The following is a 15,390-nucleotide window of genomic DNA, read 5'->3' on the forward strand; positions in this document are numbered from 1 at the left end:
CTTAAAACTTTTTAAAACCACACAGCTGTTCTTAAAAAACTCCTACAACTCTTCATGGGTTTGCCCCAGTTAGGACATTGTTGCTCAGTCTTCTAAGAACTACAATTTATCCTTTCAAAGAGAATTTATTGACTGTTTTTACTTTTAATCAGTTGTTTGCTGGACTCTTTTAAATTGAGAAATTTGTAGATACTGAGTAGTGATCCACAAATACTACTTGGTTTAATTTTCCTCACCACCAATTCTTCTGGCAAGTGTAGATTGCTGCCAAAAGAGGTAAAGATTTATCTTATTTGTGTTATGGTACAAAGGCAGCAAAAAAGACAAGTGCATGACTCTTTCCAACTGGGTTTAAAATATTCTGTGATGGAAGACTTCTTTCCCAAAGAAAAGTAGTGTCTTGACCTGTGTGCATGGAGGTAACTTTTTTAAACACAACAGGAGAAACTGCTTCCTTGTTTGATAGTTTTTCTTTCTTATTCAAGTTAAAGCTCAGATCAAGTTGTTGGAAGGGGGAAAGAAATCCTGCCTCTTTTCCAAGCACTCTTCCATTATTGGATGGCACAAGAGTGAGTTTCATTGAATCTGGACAGCAGATTGAATAAGCACAGAAACAGCAGGAGAGAAGCTCCTGATGCTTGTTATCAAAGCAGCTTCATGAAAATCTGTGAGAAACTGCTTGGATTTCTTCTCAATAAGTGATCAGAAAGTTTCCCCACTGAACTTTTGTTAAAAATCAAGAAACTTCTTCTGTTCATCAATATTCAAGTTGAATTAGCAGTAAAAATGAGGGCTTTCATGGGATCTGTTCAGGGTTAGTTGTTCACCCATTTAAAAATAAATTAGAATCCACAGTAGAGCATTATCATTTTTAGCAAGATCAAGCAAAATGTCACCAAATAGTTAGCTGGGAGAACCCAAAAGTACTAATTTTGACAACCTCATTTATCCTAATTGCCCTATTGCGGATTTAATTAGGATTTTTCATAGTTCTTGCTGCATGCTTCTTACGTGTTACACAGTCTGTCTTTACTTGCGGCTTCTAAGTCAAGGATGGCTGTCTAAATTGGCTGGATTCTCTACAAGAGGAAGTAAGCTAGGCTATATATGTAGTAGAAATATAAATAAATATGTATCTAATTTGTAAAAATTCTAGGGTATAGTTCTGTCCCAACTTCTTAGCCAACAAGGTTATATAAAGTTGAATGCTCTGTCATATGACCAGTTCACCAACACTGGGAAAAGTCTATTTACATGAACAAAGGTATTTATGTACATGTGCAATTATATTAGAGGATCAGAAGACTAATGGTTCTGTAATAGCTTCAAGTGGGGCAAAATAACTTGAGTGCTAAACCTGCAAATAACTTGCTTTAAAATATTACTTCTCAGATTTTAAGCTACACATACACATCTAAATAGAAATTGGCCCAAGTCATTAACAGGATGAAATGAGAAAACCTAATGATATCCTTTCCCCTCCCATTTATCTCTCTTGCAGTTGTTGGCTGCTATTATGACTGAATGAGGGATTGCAGTCAATATGCTGCACTTGCATCAGAAATTTTGAAGATGGAGATGAAAAGTTACATTCTCACAGTTACCAATAGGTTATTCAGTAGTTCTTACCAAACATACAAAGAGAAGAAAGAAATGGTAATTCTTGAAGTCTCAGGGTTGGAATCAAACAATACAAATCTCAGCAAATGTGCTTTTTTTTCACAAAAGGAATGTAGGGCAAGATGATTGGATTGGTGTCCTTGGGCCCAGGACACCAATCCAAAAGAGCATTTATTACTGTTTTTTATCATCACTGCTCTTGTCATTCAGCAATAAACTAACCATCTGTATTGCTGGGTAGTATTGGTGGCAAATAACAGCCACTGCTGCTATCCATCACTACCCAGAGTAGTGGTTGCTGCTGTCCGTCTTCTTTTTTCTTCCTTATTCCTGGATCACCAGACAAACTATTCCTGAGAAGCTTGTTTCATCTTCCTCCTCATCATGGTTTTACGGTTTACTGCACTAATGTGGTATGGTAGAGTGTTGAACTAGGCACCTGGGAAATCTGGGCACTAGTCCTCAATTGGCCATGAAACTACTGGGTAATTTTGGAGCAGTCGTTCACTCTCAGCCTAAGCTCTCAGTCGTTTTGTTGTGAGAGCAAAATGGAAGTATGGCAGTATACTGAAGTATACTGAGTTTCTCACAAGAGGAAATAAGACAGGATATAAATACATTATATTAGTAATAATAATTATTATGTAGGATGACCATAAGGCTGAACTTTAGTTGTATATACTAGACAAAGTTGTTCTTGTATTTATATCCCACCTGTTCCTAATGAACTCAAGGCAGCTCACTGTTTCAACAAAAGAAGATGTATGCTCCCTGTAGCTGACCTCCCTCTAACAAAATATCTACCATCCGCAGGGTTGTAGCATGCAAGACATCCCAGGATTCTTCAGCATGAATAGTAGGCAGAAGAATAAAGCCCCCAAAAAGGAACAAAATGCTGTTCCATTCTCCTATCTCCCAATCCTTTGAGGTCACACATTTGCTCCAGCTGCCAGTCATGAGTAATTTAGCTCTGCCATCTCTGGCATCCTTGAGTCCATGATTCTGATAACTCCCACAAGTACATCACAAAGGGAGTAACTTTTCATCTCCATCTTCCAGATGTCTGCTGAGTTGTCACCAGAAATTATAACACTTAAATGTTGAAGTCTTAACCTTTTCTCCACACAGAGGAGCCAGGAAGCCTGTTTCACATTATAGAGTCCTCCTGCCATATTAGTGTATAAAAGATGCATTATCTCAATACCACTGCAAAGAATCTCTTCTGTGCTGCTCATATCACCACAGAGTAGGCCTTCAAATAGGCTCTAGTCTGTATTCAGTCATGTTCATTCCACGTTTTCAGCTAGCATCTCTCTAACTGCTGTCTCACTTGTTTCATTGCCACCAACTCTCTAGAAAACCAGAGTAATCAAGTGTCTCTAGTCCATGTGAGAATGCACGCAGGCACTATTGTGTCTACTGCCCTGGTCATTTCTTCATTCCAGAGATCGACTAGGACTTTGACAAAGTCTCCAGCCAAGGCAACAAAAAAAAATCCCCAAAGCCTCTGAGGAAACCATTTGCATCCATCAGCTAGGGTGGATCCTGCAGAAGTTCTGAGCACCAGTAAGTCTAAACGCTACCAGATAGTGATCTGCCCATGGCAACAGACAGCTCCTTCACACTCAGGTCACTATCACCCCATCCAGTAGAGAAAACAAGATCCAGCAATACGGGCAGAGCCAGATACCATTGGGACAGACCTGTGGTGGTCATGGCAGATGGGGCAGCTGGACAGAGGACAGAATTCTGATAGACCATGCCACATCAATTCCCCAGCCCCCTGGTCTTGCCTGCTGCTGGACAGAATCCTGGCGGGTATAGCTGTGAGAGTCCCCCTCCCCTCTCCTACCAAGCACAGCTGCATCCAAGCAGGTCTTTGTGATGCAGGCCAGATCAGCATGTTCATCCAGGATCAAGTCCTGCATTGCAGTTGCTTTATTACTCACTGATCTGGCATTTATCAGCAGCAGTTTCAATCTGGGGTTTTCTTGCCAGAGCCATTCATATTAATTGATTATGGGACAATATAGGGACAGTCTACACCTTAATATTGTACATTATGGGGTTGCTGACCCCTCCCCCTATATCTGCCCCTGCCCTCTATAATAGCTGTTCCTAACTCCCAACTTCTTTCTGTTTCTTTGAGAGACATATTTTTAATGTTAAATACTGCAGTTATCCATTCATGGTGCCTCTAGAAGGCAGTCGTGCAGGCCAGACTTCAGAGGAAGCATCCCTCACCCTCGTAACAGAGAGAGAGCTTTCAGGGAGAGCAGCCCTTACCCTCGTAGCACCTGAAAGTGACTTCCTAAAAAGGGCAGCCTGCTTTGATGTTGCTCCTTTAGTGGTACCTCTACTGGGGCCTAGTTCCATTTTCCCAAATATTGTAGGTGGGAGTAGGGTAACACTTTGCTGAACCTGAGTCTGCAAGGAGGCCAGTTAGTTAGTTGCACAGGTGAGGTCAGACACCAGCAAGGCAGCAGCAGCAGGAGCAGCACTAGATGACAACTTGCCGTGCACCTTTGTAGAGCTTCCTCTTCTTGCCAGTTGTGATTGAAAGTGACCCAGAACAGTAGTGGCATGCTTTCTATGTCCTAGCTCCAAAGGTTGTTGCAACTCGGAGTGAACTGGCACTTTGTTGAAATCTATAAGAAGACCAGTCAGAAGTTCCACAGGCAAAGTCAGACCCCAGCAAATGGCAGCAACAGTAATTTAAGGTCTGTGCTAGTTTGTAGAATAATTAATTCTTTGTATATTTTTCTTATCCTAAACATTAGATTCTGATACATTCCATAATGCAGTGGTACATAGTTGCAGGGTGTGCAGTTCTTGCCGACTGTACTCTGAAGAATAGCAGATAAGCTAGGCTTCAGGAAAAACACCACCGTGAAGAGTGCTGGGAACAGCAACTGGAAATGAGAACAATTAAAAGTCATGTAAAGTTTAAATAACCTAATCTTTACCAGAGGGTTTAAACTTTAAATGCCAATAAATTATTGTTATTCCCAGTCAGTTCAGAAGATCTCAAGATTAGAACAGTTTCTAAACTTACCACTGAAGGAGACCACCTCTCCTTGGGATCCTGATGCCTACTTCTGAGTACAGAATTACTGAACTGTCCTGTGCATGTCTGGTCCCCATTCCACTGGGGTTCCCAATAGGCATGTATACAAATTTGGCTGTGTTTTGTATTCTTGATTGGAAAATACTGAAACTGGCAAGGATTATATTTGTGTATGAGCATGCACGTGTGCAGCCTCCTGTCTTCCTTCGGAATATCCCAGAAAGCTTGCCCACCACTGACAAAAGAGTGACATTAATTACTACTCTTGTTCTTTCAGTCTTAAATTGACTCAGTTGTGTTCTGTAAATGTAAAATTAAACTCTAAACTTAAATATAAAAAATAATGAAACAAAGATTGGGTAAATTTTGTTTATTCTCTTCAACATTTTAGCTAGCATAATGCCAATGATGTATATGTGCAAGGTAAATGAATATGACCTTTTGAAAGCTATTAGATTTTGTGCTTTTAATTGCTTAGAGATTTTGTGGAAATCCATTAATATGAAATACTCTTGACCTTTCTTGGATTTTTAGTAAATAGTAAAGGTTCCTATTGGTATATTTATTCACAATGCCATGAGACATCAGTAAGACGTATAAGTTCAGAGTTACAGCTAAACTAGCATAGAAAGGCAAGCCTGAAAGGCAAAATAACCACAATACCATTTTTAATAAATTAAGTATTCAATTGGTTTTCTTACTATTTCTTATTTTATTTTATTTTATTTTAGAAATAATGAAAATGTTTGTCTTGTAAAATTCTGTTAACCCACTTTCCTTATCCTGAGTACCTTTTATGCAGAAGAATATACAAACAAAAACATTGTGCTCTGCAAATGGTTTGTTTTTTTCACATATACAGGAGTCTGATGGTCAGGGATGTCCTTTCTGCCGCTGTGAAATCAAAGGGACTGAACCAATAATTGTAGACCCATTTGACCCCAGAGATGAAAACACAAGATGCTGCAGCATTATGGATAGTTTTAGTATACCCATGCTTGACTTGGATGATGATGATGACAGAGAAGAATCTTTAATGATGAATCGATTGGCTTCTGTACGAAAGGTATATGATTTTTCTCAAATACGCTATTTAAAAAGAAGTTTGCAGGTGTCAGAGGAGTCTTTTAACTATATCCACAGTTAATAATGATTTGTGTTAAACGTTGGTGCTCAAGTAGTTCATTTTTGCAGAATGGTAAAACTGTAGTTAAGAGTAAAATCACTGTAAATTCATTAGTTGTAATCAAGTTTGATTTCTCACCCTGATCTTTTGGATATTATTTTCAATATTTGGCACCATCTAAAAATAACAGTGTTTCTAAACATAAACATGTTTCTAACAGTAGGCAGCAAGGTACTTCCACAGGCACGACGTAGACGTATCTGCTTACCCTGTTGTTTCTTCACCTGGTGCCAAGTACTATGCCATACAGTTACCATGGTCAATCTTCAGCGGGGGTAGGGGGGAATCAAGGGTCAGTCTAAAAAAAGTCTTTGTTTTGTGAAAACTACTTTCCATTTTCTATCATTAATTTATTGCTACTTCTTTTCTTTGATTGTATCCATGTTCATGTATGGGATGAAAGGGAGAAAAATTCCTTAGGAAAATAACAAAAACCAATTAAGTCAGCAAGACATGGTGTGTGTTGGTCTCACAAAACATTGGCAAAATGCTTTCAGATGGTAAACTAGAAAGTTTAAAATGGCACTGCTATGGCCCCACCATTTACTTTCCACTGTGAGTGATACGGATCCAATGTTGTGGACACCTGCAGTACAGAGGCCTTTGGTGGTCCCTGAAATTTGGCAATGTGGGCTGGAAGATACCACTGAAGAGACTGTTTCCTTAATGTAGCAATGGATGCTTCACAGGGTATATACCTCTGTATCAGTATATAAGATAGTGAATCTATGTGGAATAGAAGGCACATAGGTACAAGTGAAGAGGGAAGCACAAGGCCTCCTGGAAACATGAGCTAAACCTCAGGGGTATTTCTAGTACATAGGAGTAGATCACAGGGAGTGGGCAGCTTTCTAAGCAAAGCCATGTAACTGAGTGTGTATGTGTGTATCAAGCCCCAGTATAACTTCAGCTATATGGCAGTATAGAAATGAAATTAATGGTGATAATATAACCATTCTCAAAAAAAATTCAGACAAAGAGCAGAAAGAAACGTATTTGCACATAAATAGCTTGAAATTAAGCAAAAGAATCTGTAACTTCACTTCTAGAATGAACAGTAGTCTTTTAGAGGTTCCTGGATTCTTCACTAAATTTGAGCTAGGGAGTTAAATATAACAAAGGCCAATCTTCTGAAGAACCCATTAGTGAGAATTCTCAGAATGCTATTGACCTTGATGGATTCTGTGTGGTATCTCAACCTGCTGAGCTATCTTAAGAGAGTAAAACTTCTGTATTAGATTGTACTGAGTTGTATCTATTTAGACTAAAATGAATGGGACAGCTTAGAATATTACTGATTTTAACCCCATATTTCCAGTCAAAATACTAGACTAGTTCATTTAAGTTACTTGTTTGATTGTGGTAGCAATACAAAGGCCATTGTTTGCATACTAGCATAAGGGTAGCTCTTAGTGATTCTCTTAAGGTGCAGAGGACACACAGATTGTAAACTTCCATTACAATAAAAACAAGGTAGTTAGCATGGTAGCATCAGGAGCCTGAACACAAAGTCCAGTGCTCATGCCAGCTGTTTGCAGAATAAAAGACACTTTAGGTAGTAGACAAGATCCTAGAGTGATGACAACAAACCATTTTTGAATTTTAAAAATATTTAGCTTACAGGAATCAATAAATCACCTGTGGAAAGCCATCACAACTGTTTCTCAGCATCACAGGTAAACAGTTCCTCCGGCTTTTCCTTGAAAGACATTTTTCCATGCCTCTTGGCATTTCTTTCATTTGGACACAGTATTTGTGAAAGTATAGGTTTGTATACAGTAGGGCAAACAATACCACAGCCATTCTACAAGGCATTGCTAACTCATTAGAATTTTATTGGACTAAGAATTGTTTGCCATAGCTAGCAGAATAGAAGTTTCTTGTAATTTTTCTGTAAACTTAACACTAAATATAACCCAGAACTAGCACAACTAGTATGAGCAAAGTTATACTGAACTGTGTGATACTACCCTAAAAATACATTGAATACTATTAAGGCTAAAATCTTCAGCATACTTAAAAGGAATAAAAAATTCATTGAAATAAGTAGAACTTACTACCCTATTTCAGTGGTTGCTGCAGGCAAATGAATTTGTTTAATTTTGATGCACTAAATGCTTTCGCTCTGGTATAGTAGTAAATTGTAATTATTTTTTCCTTAATTATTTTACAAAACTGTTACTCTTCTAACTTAACCAAGGATGGAGAAATCTATCTGTTTTAAATTCTGGTTTTTTAAAGTGTGCGTGCATTTCCAATTAATAGATACAATTTCCCACTAATATATGCATTTTCAAGCACCTTTCCCTAATATACGTATTTCCCTATACTATCTTCATGAATCTACGCTTCTTTCCTCATGTGCACATATTTTATTGAGAAATCTTAACTGCAATATTTGAATAACTGTAAAAAGCAGAGGATAATTGTGTTTCAGTTGAAAGCTAATTTGAGAAATGTGAATTAGATGAGTTCATATTAAAAAGTTAAGTAAATTAATTTCTCCACATTCCTACATTTGGATTTTTGCTTTCCTTTTCTTTGCACTGCTTTCCTGATACATTTTAGGTGTAAAAGTAATGATTTTCTATTTTTCATGATAAATTGTGTGCACACAGTATCAAAGAGCTAACGTAGTTCTTGAAGGGTGCCTAGTTAATAAGATTCACATACACTGTCTCATTAATCAATGAAAATATCTTGTAACCCTTATGAATGCTTCACCTTGCAGTGTAATGAAAGACAGAATTCCCCTGTGACATCTCCAGGATCTTCTCCACTTGCTCAAAGGAGAAAGCCACTTCCTGATCCCCTACAAGGGTCCCATCTTAACCTCCCTCCAGTGCCTCCTCGACTAGATCTAATTCAGAAGGGAGTTGCTCGCTCCCCATGTGCCAGCCCTACTAGTTCACCAAAGGTAAATCCTATTTAATCAAGCATTTTGATTATATTTTAAGTTCATCTTCCAAGAAAATTGGAGAGCTCTAAAGTGTTTGCCTGTGTGATGCCCATGGGCGCACCAAGGACTTTTTAAGCTCCGCTTAGGTAATCTCTGAAAATGCTACCATAAAATCAAACTGCATCACAGCACAATGGACTGGAGTCAGAATAGTGATTCAATGCACCATGTTCTATAAAAAGGACAAGCAGAGGACGATTAGCTATAATTTTGCTGACAACTTTTTGTTTTCAACACATAATTACATTTTTAAAAGATAACAATGCAGATCAAATAGAAGTGACACATAAACATTCAAGTACATTATTGTCATTAAGCCAGTAGTAATTGTTTCCTTTTTTGTTGGTTCTGGCATTGTTGTTTAGTGTTACTGGTGTGCTAGTGTTGAAAGTTGATCTTACTGTGCTCTACTTTTGTATTTGGATTCTTTATTGCACTTCTGTCCCCTTGACTTTTTTACGAGCTGCCCAAGACCACCTTCTCCTCTCATTTGCCTTCTCTGTTTTTCTCATTTTATTAGCCATCAGCCAACCAAGTTGTCCTCCCTTATTCTCCACATTTCATGCCCTCCCTTCAGTCCAACATTCTATGCATTTGCAAGAACAAGAATTAAAGAGTGCTCCTGTGTCAAGGCATTGCACATTTGTATGCATTTGGCAAAGAAATTGTTATATTGCATTGTAACTCTGGACTGTTCAGCCTCCATTTCAATACATCCATGCCTATACAAAACTGATAACTCAGAAGGCCACTGATAAAATACTGCTTTTTTTTCAGAGGCCTATTTTCTTTCCTTCAATTCTCCTGTTTTATAGGACCACCGTTTCTCTGTGTGAGTTGCATGAAGGGCTAGGATGAGAGTCAATTTTACTGTAAACTTGGGGTTCTCCTCACAGCTATAGTTAAATCTTCAATTATTATAACAATAAACATATTTCAGAATATACATTCAGATGGACATTAGGATATAACAGGGGTGGCCAACTTGCTGAATGGAAGAGCCACGTACAGTAAATGTCAGCTGCTTGAAAGCTACAAAGGGTGCCCATGGGTGACAGCAGCAAGTGGCAAGTGGCAAGCCACCTGAATAAACTGAAAGAGCTACATGCAGTTTGCAAGCGTCAGTTTGGCCATTCCTGGGATATATTTTGATATGTGTTCCCCAATGACTCTCTCCATTCTAATTAGTATTTGCCTTTTCTGTGCTATTCTATTACCATGCCTTATCCCAGCCAGTTTTAAGCAATGCAGTCTTTATATGCCGTGTGTGTGTGTGTGTGTATGCACATGTGCGCACGTGTGCGCGCACATACTAATGAAGTTGCTACTTTTAATTTTAATTTGCAAAAATAAACAGCAAGGAAAAATACTAGGAAATTTCATTATTTTAATTTCATATAAATTACACTGCCTTCAGAAGATACCTATTGTAATTTTTAAGGTATTCAAACATGTAGGAAAATGCAGACGTTGTGACAAGGGGAAAGAGATTTAGGGCCATATTTATTATTTTTTAAAAGGGAAGCTATAGTTATAATTTGTACCTGTAGTAAACTATTAATGTCTTTAATCAGTGAAAGTATTATTTCACAAATATGCTTACTTTCAGATAGAAATAACAGTCAACATAAAGCAAGTAGTCAAGGAAAACCATTCTTCCTGATGCATGAGCACTATTGTCTTGTAATTAGCACACCCAGTAAAATTAGATTTTTAATTGAATGTTAAAGCATACTTTGAAAACTCAGTTAATGAGTCTGTTTCTGTATGTATGTTAATGCCTAGTGATAACACACAATTTACTTTATCAGTGCTTGTTTTCAGACTTGGCAGTTCTATTTACAAATTAATTTTAATTTTAGTTGCATAAGAAACAAAATATGTAAAATGTTTCCTTATTGCTTTCATAATTTTAATTAGCTCTCTCATTTAAACTGGCATTGAAGGGTCAGCATTTCTTGTCACAACAATGAGCACAGACATTAATTTGAGATGATAAACATGATGTGCTATACTTAGAAAATAGATGAACTGTTGTTTCTCTTAGAAATTAATAACAAATGGTTTTATATCCCACATGACTTTTTTGATGAGGCGGTATTATTTTTAAATATTATTTCTTAGTTTGAGTCACATAATATTTTAATGTAATTTTTATGCTCTGATGCTGATGATTTTAACAAAAGCTCAGTACTGTGTGATTTGTGAAGGTAAATATACAAATATTTTATTCTTTTGGGCAATAAATGCTAAAGATGCAGAAACATATGTTGGGCCCAGAAAGGAAAGAGATGTTTTCTATTTCCTCTTCCGGCCATTAATTATTAGTACCATTTTACTTGTAATGACAGGGGTACAGTTGCTTTGTAGATGGTATAATCTGTAAAACATTGTAGTTAGAGATTGAATCCCCAGTGCTTTAAAAACTTGATTACTTTTTTTGAAAGTAAGCCCATGTATAATGCAGCCTTATTTGTGACATGTAATTAATATTGCTTTGCATTCCCTAGTCTTCTCCATGTATGATGAGGAAGCAAGACAAGCCTCTTCCTGCACCACCACCTCCTATTCGAGATCCTCCTCCGCCTCCACCAGATAGGCCTCCTCCCATTCCACCAGATAGTAGGTTAAGTAGACACTTGCATCATCCTGAAAGTGTGCCTTCCAGAGACCAGCCTGTTCCACTTGAAGCCTGGTGCCCCAGAGAAGTGTGTGGAACTAGCCAAATAGTAGGATGTCGAATATTAGGTGGTGATGTTTCTCCCAAACCTGGACTCGCTGCAAGTTCAAATATGAATGGAAGGCATTGTTGCATGGGTTCTGATCCTGTGTTTCTGCGAAAACATAGACGCCACGATTTGCCTATAGAAGGTGCCAAGGTAAGGAATTAGTAATATGATACATGAAGCTTAATTTTATTTAATAGTATCAACAACCAAGTGCATTTTTTAATTATTTCTTCAATGCTGTAAAAAATGGGGGCACTACCTCTTATCATTTATAGCACAAGTTAAAATTAATTTGAAGTTTAGTCAAAATGGGTCAAAAGGAAAAGGTAATTCTAAAGAAAATAAATTCTTACTACAAATTATTCTTATCATGGCTTACTGTTACTAATGCTTTCTATTTCACCATTTTACGGTTTTGAGATGTCTTTTGTATTATACATATAAATATTGATAAATCTGTAAACATGTTTATAGATGTTATTTACAATTGTACATACTTCATACACAGTGCATCAGAATTAGAAGAGGAGCACTTTTGCATATGTTGGGAATGTATGCAGAGCATTCCAGAGGAAGATACAAAATTTGTCAAAGGAATTCAGTTAACATGTTTACTTGCAGATTATAACCAAATAAGATTACTGAGAAATCCATCTCTTTCAGATATTTTCAAATGGCCATCTAGGTAATGAAGAATATGATGTTCCCCCTCGACTCTCACCCCCTCTTCCAGTTGCCTCAATTGTGCCAAATATGAAGTAAGTTTAATTTTAAAATGTTGATTATACAAAGTATGAATAAAAACATAATTATCTCGATTAGTTTCACTAACTTTAAACAAGTTTCTTTCAAAAACTACAATACCACATTGACTGTGGGATGTGCTAACATAAGAAGTTTAGGTAAATTCTTACTGTGAAATACCATGCTGTAGTCTCACCAAATTCTCTTGACTAGAAATTCATGGTTATATATGAGCATCTTTCTTTCTCTGGTGAAGTTCTAGAGAAAAATGTATTTAGTTGTGCATGCACACTGCTGTACAACCAGAATTAGCATGTAAGAATGTGAACTTTGCCTATTCAGAAGATTCTCTTAAGTTCAAAAACAACTCTTGGAACTCTCCATTCTTCCATTTCCCCATCAATCAGTATTGAAGGAATGAGCAAAGTAACACTTTTTTATATAACCTGTTGAAATAGCTCTCAAGGAGGTACTCTTGCTAGGACAAAGAAAGCCCTGTTCTAGACCCCATTGGGTGGGTCTTATGGTTTGCTTTTTGTAACTGAAGATGGAGCTTGCACTGTTTTCTTTAATTTTATAGGTAAAACACAACCCACACTCAGCTGTTAGGCAAAAGCAAAAGAGAACTTTGGGTAAATGCATACCAATGAGTCCAAGAAAACACTTCATTATTATGCATTTGAAAGAAGTGTTTTCTTAGGCTCATTAGTATTCTTTTTCTGTCTTCTGCTGGACACAGTTTTTATCTGGATTTCCTACTGCCCTGATGTGGCCTGGGTATTATTAATACTTGTTTTGAATTTATACTGGCGATATGCAGTAAATGTTTACATGTGGAATATTTTTTATGCTAGTATAGATTTGAGTATCATGGCAGTCCTTTTACCAAGCTTCTATACTGAGATGTAGAACAAAAATAGCTTATACTGTATTTACATATGATCTTCATTTGCTGGGTTCCTATACATTGACTGACTTTACAGATAGCATAGCAATGTTCTAATCAGTGTCAGCTTATCAGGTTTGATATTTGCAAAAATGACCTTTTCCTTTGTGTATTTGATATGTTTTTTGTTCTCATAAAAGCTAGGCTTGCTGTGCAGTTCAAGCATGGCAGCTTCTGTTTATAATCAGTATGGTCAGCATGAAATGACAATCTACCAAGGGTGATCAGACATGATGGGTTGTGTTGTCCAAGCCCAGCATGGTTTCTGCAGGGTAGCTTATTTTTCATGAATGCCTAAAAATCCATCTCTTGTTTGGGATTGTTATCCATGGTCCAACACAGTCCAAACAGTCCAAAACTTTAAGTTTCCCTATCAAAAGTCCTCAACTAGGTGTCAAAACTCCTTTTCTCAGAAAAAACACTTTGCACTTTCTTGAACATCTAGAGTGTTAGGAAAAAGTGCAACATGTTCAGGGAAATGACTGACAGGGAAAAAGAAATGGAGTATCTTACCACAAGAGTAGTGTAAATGCCATCACTCTTTTACAAGCAAAGATCACCTATGCCTTTGTTTTCTCTTGAGAGATTGCTTTTTTATGGAGGTCAACAGAAAGCAAAGCAAAGCAAAACTGATTTGGATTAATGTCCTTGGCATCAGGTGCCCACCAGGGCATTGCCCCAGTTGAGCTTTCAAATTCCCTCACTTGCACAACTGCAAATATCCAGAGTTACAGAAGCATGACTATTTTTTTAAGAAAACACAAGCCTAATTGAAATGAAACAAGTCAATAATTCATAAGACTGGCTACATCAGTATTACAGCCCATTCAAGTACAACGTATATCTGTGAAATAAGTATCTCCTAAAAGGATGCAACTACTGAACATTGCAAAAAACATATGTCCAAAGACTCATTAGCTGTATTGCCATGCCAGCAATTAGTTGAATTAGACTATATCTTATTAAAGATAAGTTATAGTGTCCAATAGATATGATATAAAATAGATAGGATACTTTTTTTGGCTTGTTAACATACAGCCTAAGATCCATAGACATGGGATTAGACATTATAGCATTCCACTGGTTAGGTGTTTTGTGGTAATGCCTACAGCAATTTTCAAATTCCCAAATGTTTCCACATCAGTATGAGAATAACTGTTTTGCATGTGGATGCGTTTCTTTTCTTTCTTTCTTTCTTTCTTTCTTTCTTTCTTTCTTTCTTTCTTTCTTTTGGAAATGTAAAGTAAGGCTTTAAAGAGTTAGCAGCCTCCAGGCTATGATAAGCTAAGACCATAATATTATGGCTGCCTGAGGTCCTGAGGAAAGAACTGTGCTAACTACCTGTCCAAATTTGCAAGTGGGTTACATCAGGGACCAGCAACAGGAGGAAATTAGAGCTTACACCATATCTAACAGCATCCCAGCCTCCTCTCCACAACAGTGCTGCATCCAGTTGTCACAAAATTGACTTTCTAGATAAAACTCAAGGTATGGTGGAAAACACCACTACCATGTTGCTCTCCATTGCACTAGATCCATGTATCTAGTGCAATGGGCACTAGATTACATCCTAAGTGAATTAAGCATGGAATTAGAGGTGTTTTATTTTAAAATTGGCAGGAATTACCCTTATGAATTATGTTCCTTCAGAATAGATGGCATACTTCTTATATACATTTAAATAACCTTGTTACATAATCCATTCATACTGTTGTAAATATGTTACTTTTAAGACTAATGAAGTAGTGATGACAGAATTCCTAGTGAGAATGCCTGAATTAGTGATGTGGCTGAAACTATTTGGCTCAGATGCTAATTTCTCCAATGTCATTTCCTTGAGAAGTTCTTCTTAAACTCAGAATATAAAATGTAAATCTTCCAGTATACTTACAAAGTGTTGGGCTGCTTTATTGGGTGTAGAAGGGTTTGTTGGATAGACAGACAGACAGACAGACAGATAATTGGCAAGTAGAAGAGTCTATGGAACAGGTGGGCAAAAGGTGTCAGTACTATTTTTCCGCTTTTGTTGCTTTTTAAATCCAAGTCCATGGAAGAAAGTAGTCATTTTCACTGTATGGTTAAACATTCAGATTGCAGCTAATTCAGATCAGGAAGCTTCTCCATGCTTGGCCAGTTCAA

General features: G+C 37.3%; 1 protein-coding gene across 2 annotated transcripts in view; it reads left to right on the plus strand.

The window, feature by feature from the left end:
- Positions 1–15,390, plus strand: part of CBLB (Cbl proto-oncogene B) — an 84,217-nt gene that overhangs the window by 54,293 nt on the left and 14,534 nt on the right. For both annotated transcript variants that reach the window (XM_044441357.1, XM_044441358.1), the window contains exons 10-13: positions 5,550–5,753; positions 8,605–8,790; positions 11,343–11,711; positions 12,225–12,319. In XM_044441357.1, the coding sequence (XP_044297292.1) occupies positions 5,550–5,753; positions 8,605–8,790; positions 11,343–11,711; positions 12,225–12,319 (854 nt within the window). The remainder of the gene's footprint in view (positions 1–5,549; positions 5,754–8,604; positions 8,791–11,342; positions 11,712–12,224; positions 12,320–15,390) is intronic.

This window comes from Varanus komodoensis, unplaced genomic scaffold, assembly GCF_004798865.1.
Source record: "Varanus komodoensis strain SLA01 unplaced genomic scaffold, ASM479886v1 scaffold4, whole genome shotgun sequence".
Lineage (NCBI taxonomy): Eukaryota > Metazoa > Chordata > Lepidosauria > Squamata > Varanidae > Varanus > Varanus komodoensis.